The 7,698-nt window shown below is 30.2% G+C and overlaps 1 protein-coding gene across 1 annotated transcript; it reads right to left on the reverse strand.

The window, feature by feature from the left end:
* Positions 1-267: 267 nt before the first annotated feature.
* On the reverse strand, positions 268-4,030 carry LOC111629772 (multidrug resistance-associated protein 4-like). The gene is made up of 3 exons (XM_023373685.1): positions 3,984-4,030; positions 915-1,020; positions 268-849 (listed from the first exon to the last, which is right to left on the reverse strand). The coding sequence occupies exons 1-3, from the start codon at positions 4,013-4,015 to the stop codon at positions 673-675; spliced, it is 315 nt and encodes a 104-aa protein (XP_023229453.1). The 5' UTR covers positions 4,016-4,030; the 3' UTR covers positions 268-672.
* Between the last annotated feature and the right edge of the window lie 3,668 nt (positions 4,031-7,698).

Raw genomic sequence — 7,698 nt, forward strand, 5'->3', positions numbered from 1 at the left:
TATAACCTTGGCCTCCAGTAAAATTAAAATGTTGCACAGGATTAACTATCGGTTGCAAAACTTAAAATTTGGTGGTAAACGCAATATGCACGTGCAACTCAGATGCGAGCGCNTGCGCAATTAACTGATTGCCCTCAGTCAGCTTCGTACAGAAACACAGCTTTCCTATTATCAAATGTCACGGCATGCCCTGATGGCGACAGATTTCAAGTTACAGAAATAAAGAAAATAAAAATTCAAATATATAAGATATTTTATTTATCCTGATTACCATAAAATTTGTTTCTACACAATACATATTTAGTACTAAAAGTATGCTCTTCATTTAAGTGTTTATGATGAAATTTGTGAACAAATTTTTTTTAAATATTGCAATAACGCAATTTTCCATTCTTAAATTCTTTGAAATTTCGTGTTTTATTCGGGAAATAAATCATTTAACAATAGTTTTCTTTTAAAACCTATTTGTTAGAAACATTAAATCTTCTTATTACATTTCATGTATATAAATTTAACAGCAGAACAAATGCTATCCAATGTTTTAGATTTTAAAAAATCCATGTTCTACGTCACAGATGCAAATACCACTTGTTTCTGAGTACAGAATATTAAATAAAATACAGAACACGAATTCAACAAAAAGTACACATGAATCAAAGAAGATCCACTGTTTTATAATTTTGTTCTTTCGGTGAATTCTTTAAAATAATATTTATTTTTAGCAATTTTGTATAGCTCGTTCATGGAAGTTACTCCTGTGTTCTTCACCAAATTATAAAAAGTTCCATTCACATTTTTCAGTAGTGCGTATGGTGTGTCAAATTGTTGTAATTTCCCTGTATCTAGAACCTAAAAAGTTAAAATATGTAATTAAAATACATATTAGCTTTATATTATAAGCAATAAAATCTTACCAGAACTTTATCCGAATCAATAATCGTATGTAATCTATGGGCTATTGTCAACACTGTACAAGATTTGAATTTTTCTCGAATTATTTTTTGTATGCAGGAATCAGTGCTAAGTATTAAATAAATAAAATATGTGTTATGCTTTTAAATATTAGTATAAGTATGAAAAATACTTATTATTCGAAATACTCAAATAAGATGAACAAATTATTTTAAAATATATCTAACAAGTACTTCTTATGCAAATGAAATATTCGTATCATATGCATAATGCATACTTGCTGCAAGAAATTTTTTTGTACAACCTTTCACACAGAATTCAAAATCGGTTGAACTGTATTAAACTACTTGAATAGATTTGTGATTAGCCCAAAAGTTACTCCTTAAAATTACATTCGATGGAAAACTGGTGTTAGACGTGTGGAGAATACAAAGTAAAAATTCATAATTGGTGAAGCACAAATACTTCAATTAAATACTACTGTTTATTAATTTTAACCACTCTGCTACTGACAGGAGCATAGAGAATGTTGTGATTGCAGTGTAAAAAAACTACAAAATCAATATCGCACCTCGAACAAAGAAAACGAAGACATATATAATTATTCTTATTCTCTCAAGCCTTGAGGAAAAGATTGTACGCGATTATGACAGAACTCTGTTGTAAAACTGTATAGAAATATATAGATTTCTGTTGTTATTTGTTGCGTTTTCTACATTCGCAGACATACTAACATTATATGATACGGATAAACGCAAATTTAGTTGGATCTACATATTCCATCTGCTGAAAGAAAGTAATCTACTTCTGATTAAAACGAAAAATAAAGAATCTCCTCAAAACCAGATAAACCAATCAGTTTTTATTCTTGCACGATGGTAATTATCGTGATTCGTCATTGTATTACTTCTATTATTGTGAAAAATTTCAGTGATTTCTGAATTTGAGTCATTGCCAAGTGTGAGACAAGCAGCGGGTCACGGTTAATCCCACAATGACCACTTACTCTGCACGGGCTCGTGAAGCCTGATCTCGGCGTCGTCGGATGGCGGTAGGAGGGCAAATCGAGTGGGGAGTGCGTTGGTAAGCTGGCAGGTGCCGTTAGAGAGGAGACAGGTCAACAGAAATAACAAGCATTTATTAACTAACAAAACTAAATTACAAAACTACTAAAGCTAAATGCGATTATCTTAAAGTATGTACAGAAATTGGCGATTATGTTCTTAGCTAGGTCGCTGCCCTAGTTTCTAGTTCAAAGAGAGAGCGCTTTTATAAAATCTACCCCTAAATACCTTTAGGTGGAAGAGAGAGTTGGCGAACGTCGTCAACTCTGTATGGAAGGGTGTGGTGTCTTCTCCAACATCCTCTCTCTGTAGCTGGATCAAGTCCGCTGTATGGAGGTTCGGGAGTCGAAGTGGGCACTATCACAAAGTACAACTTCCTATGACGAATCGCCCCGAGCTTCCGGTGATCTCCCCTTTTATATCTTTTCGTGCGAGAGCGGACACGTCATCGCCTCTTGTTGACGATGACGGTGCACTCTTCACACTTAACTGTAAACTTCCTCAGCTCATTGTTACAAACTCGGTGAAATTCGATATAGTTTAAATTCCTCGGGTTTTTTCCGAAGTTAATTAACCGAAAATTTAGATGTTTAATCCGAAAATCTGCGCTTCACACAAGAAAAGACCTTGCATGGCTCGCTGAGCTTCAATTACTGTATTGAAGTTCAGATTTCCCAGTTGATTACAGATAATTCTTAAATCACCTCGAAGACTCGAATATTAAATCCACACAAACAACTATCCCAGAAAAATTTAATGCATAATTTGATCCAAACATGCCAAGCACCAAGATTTCCGTTTCCGTCTGGACAAATCAACGGTAGATATGATTAAAAAGTGATATCAGTGTCAAGAAGTTGGTTAAAACTTAAATATAAAAATTTCTGCATAATTTTTGTTTATCCGAAAAAGTTTAAATTTTAATACAATATATTTTCCAGGTTGATGAATTACTTATAAAATTATTAATTTCATAAGTAATTCAGCAATATCCCACATAATGAATTGTAAGATTAGATGGTGTCTATAGATTATAGATTCAACAGAGATGATAAAAGTTATGAATACAGATACGTTAATGACAGGTAAATTTTTTGCACTTCTTTTCAGAGAAATAACATAACCATTCAATTTTCATACTAGTTTCTTTCTTTCTATTACACAGTTATTATGGAGGATGTGATCATATTCATTGTTCTCCAAATAGCGTATGTCTAAATAATATGAATCACGAAGTATATAAAAATAACAAAGACATCAGAGTCTTTTAGTATACCATTGTATATACATTGAATAGTTTACACAACAAAACACCAATGTAACATAAAAAGATCACTTATTTACAAATATGTTCAATATCATACATAAAATCGATTATAAATTTGGAAACAAGTTTTTAAGTTTGGTGCTCTTTAGCAAAAGACGCCAAGAGTGTCTTTTTCATGCTCATAGTTAATTCGAGCAGACCCACAATGAGGACGACGAATTGGTGAGAAACTTAGTCTAACATATTTTGGTCCCAATATACTGCCCATAAAATATTTCTGGTGGTCGTTCAGTTTCGATTAAAGATTCTTAGTGTAGTAGATTGAAGTTTCAACCACTCAGTAGATTAGTCCTTTGAACATGGGCTTAATATCAATCTACTCGTCATGACTATCTTATGCACCATATTTATCTGTTAGCCTAATTTATGGCCAATTTCCACAGAAAATACCGTATTATTATATGGTTGAGAACTGTTAATGCCTAACTTGAACTAAGTTTTCGTGATCTATAACTGAATCTGGAAACAATTGCGAATAAAACAAACTAACAGTTAATTGAATAATATTCAATCTATAAGTTAAAAACAGAAACAGAAAATGATTAGCACATATATTTAAAATATATTACATATATCTTACAATTTCGAAATAAGATATAATTTTCTGCGTATCCCAAATCATAAATCAAAATAATTTTTATTTCAAATTAGATAAATTTTTATAGTTTATATATTCTAACCTTTTATCAATATTGGATGTTGCTTCGTCCATGACAAGAATTTTATTCTGACGAAGAATGGNACAAGAATTTCCATTGAAAATATAATATCATATTTATAACTTCTTGTATAAACCAAAAGTTATATTATATAAAAATTTCGTTTATACCAGAATCCATATCAATAAAATCAATATCTCGTGCTAAACTAATCAGCATTTGTATTCCATATAACTACATTATAATGATGAAAAAAACATTTGCATGCCATTGTTCCCAAAGTTCATTATTTATACCGAAAAACAGCAGAAGAAATCGACCAACATGTAATGTCCAATTACAATAGCACTTGACGTTTTCATAGCAATGGCATAAAAGAAATTCTGCATTTTCGAATCTCCAATCTGAATTAATTTGAAACAGAAAACCCTTAAAATATTTTTGTGAACCTACCTAAAGCCTTAAACCTTTGAAATCAAGGCCTACCTAAAGTCTTAAACTTCAACCTTCTCCGAAAATCAGCAGTGTCAACTTCCCCTTCATATCAAAAGATTCTTAAATAAATAAATTATTTATTGTTCTTTGTTATATCGACATTCTATAATCACTAGACTGATAGAAATCATTCTTTCCAGTGGGCATTTTTATATAGTCAATTATAGTTGCTGCCAAGCCTATAATGGGAAGGGACAAGCCTGTCATATTTGGGATGGACCATCTCCTGAAAAATTTCTTGTATTTATTCAAATTCTATCTCGGAATTCTGTTTTATAATGTTGAAAAAATTACATTTTTATAAAAGAAGGAAAAGACATGTTTTACAGAAAATAAATTTGAAAATTGTTAAATAAGAAATTATATTTAATAAATGTATTGTTACATACTTGAGGAATGATAGATATTTTGCTACGTAGATCCCGAAGTCCGATATTTTTAACGTCAACTCCATCGATGGTTATTGTCCCTGTCGGCTCTGTCATGCGAAATAATGAAGCAATTATAGAACTTTTTCCTGCTCCTGTTCTGCCGACAATTCCTATCTGCAACTCATAAATAATACAAATCGTTTTTGGCAGTAATTATTAGCAACAAATATTATATTTTGTAAATATTTTACCTTTTCTCCAGAGTAAATACGAAATGTTAAGTTCTTTAAAACAGTATTTTTATCCTTCGAATATTGTAAAGAAACATTATCAAAATGAATTTCTCCTTTTTGTGGCCAATCTGATGGTGGCTGTTTATCGAGAGAACTTTCGTATAATGCTTCTGATTTCAATTTGGTATAATTCAGTATACGTTTAACAGAGTTCATCTGGAAAAGCGACTTTGTATAAAGTAACAGTGAATGAAACATATTAAAGTAAAAATATATATTATGCAGAGTTATATTAAATGTACAGAAATTTATAAAACTGAAGATAGAGTTATTTTTATGTAAGAATGCACAGTGACAGGATTTATATTTGATTGTGATTTCGTCGTATTTAATCACTAAATATCAATACTTGCAATTTACAATTTCTCCGATAATATGTATGGATATTAATTTAATATAAATTTTTAACATTAGGAGTTCTTACTGTTTTTTCGTTTAATTACCTTAAATTTAACATGTTTCTTTACATTATTATGTAAAACAGCTTATGTTTTTTTGTAATGAAAAGTTATAAAAATTTGTTTTTTTACGTTTCACTTCAGACCATATATTATTAATACTGAATTTAAAACTCCACATTTCTCAAATTTCATATTTCAGTTTTAAAACAATTATAAAATAACTTTTTAGTAATGATCCTATGTTGTTAGTTTTGAAGAATGCAACTTTGATGCCTTTGAAAGATAATACCTGAAGAACGTCAGAAATATTTTCCTCTATGTTCCATTGTTCAACTGCTCGTTTCACAAATTTATATGTATGACAGCTCCAATTAGGGGAGACCGGGGCAACTTCGGTATGCGGGGCAAGTTTGTCAAGCGCTTTTTTTTAAAAANAACATTTATAAATATATCTAAAATGTCTATACATGTTTTAGTGCAGAATCGTCTGTCGAATCTAATGGCATATAACGTTTCAGTCTGTGACTGTATGTCTTGGAGATTTTGCGGTTTATAACGACAAAATTTGATTATTATAGCTATAAATCATCTTCCAATATAAATTCGTACATTTGCGTTTAGACTGAACATTTATACATATATCTATAATGTGTATACATATTCTAGTGCGAAATCGTCTGACGAATCTAATGGCATATAAATTTTTAATATGTGACTGTAACTTTTGAAGATATCGCGGTTTATATAGTTCAAAATTTGATTATTGTAGCTATACATCATTTTCCAATATATACTGGTATATTCGCGTCTAGACTTAACATTTATACATATCTAAAATTTATATACATATTCTAGTGCAGAATGTCTATACATATTTTAGTGCGAAATCGTCTGACGAATCAAATGGCGAATAAATTTTTAGTCTGTGACTGTAACTTTTAGAGATATTGCGGTTTATATAGTCAAAATTCGATTATTGTAGCTATACATAATTTATCAATAAAAAAAACTTGTATAATCGCGTAAAGACTGAACATATATACATATATCTAAAATTTCTATACATATTCTGGTGCAGAATGTCTATACATATTTTAGTGCGAAATCGTCTGACGAATCTAATGGCGAATAAATTTTTAGTCTGTGACTGTAACTTTTGGAGATATCGCGGTTTATATAGTCAAAATTCGATTATTGTAGCTATACATTATTTTTCAATAAATAAACTTTTATATTGTCGTCTAGACTAAACATTTATACATATATCCAAAATGTCTATACATATTCTAGTGCGAAATCGTATGACGAATCTAATGGCATATAAATTTATAGTCTTTGACTGTAACTTTTTGAGATATCGCTGTTTATATAGTCAAAATCTGATAATTCTGGCTATACATCATTTTCCAATAGAAACTTGTATATTCGCGTTTAGACTAAACATATATATATATATCTACAATGTCTATACAAGGTCTAATGCGAAATTGTCTAAAAAATTTAATGGCTTATAGATTTTAACTCTGTGACTGTAACTTTTTAAGATATCGCGGTTTATATAGTCAAAATTCGATTATTGTAACTATACATCATTTTCCAATAAAAAAACTTGTATATTCGCGTCTTGTCTAGACATTTATACATATATCTAAAATGTCTATACATATTCTAGTTCACAATCGTCTACCGAATTTAATGGCATGTACATGTTTAGTCTGTGACTGTAACGTTTAAAAATATCGCGGTTTATAAAGTCAAAATTTGATTATTGTAGCTATACAACATTTTCCAATAAAAAAACTTGTATATTCGCGTCTAGACTGAACATTTATACATATATCTAGAATGTCTATACATATTCTAGTGCAGAATCGTTAGGCGAATCTAATGGCATATAAAGTTTCAGTCTGTGACTGTAACTTTTGGAGATATCGCAATTTATAACATCAAAATTTAATTATTGTGGCTATACATCATTTTCCAATAGCAACTTGTATACTCGCGTTTAGACTAAATATGTATACATATATCTAGAATGTCTATACATATTCTAGTGCAGAATCGTTTGACGAATCTAATGGCATATAACGTTTTAGGCTGTAACTGTAACTTTTGGAGATATCGCAATTTATAACATCAAAATTTGATAATTGTGGCTATACATCATTTTCCAATA

This window comes from Centruroides sculpturatus, unplaced genomic scaffold (genome assembly GCF_000671375.1).
Source record: "Centruroides sculpturatus isolate CEXI.00-Female unplaced genomic scaffold, Cexi_2.0 scaffold569, whole genome shotgun sequence".
Lineage (NCBI taxonomy): Eukaryota > Metazoa > Arthropoda > Arachnida > Scorpiones > Buthidae > Centruroides > Centruroides sculpturatus.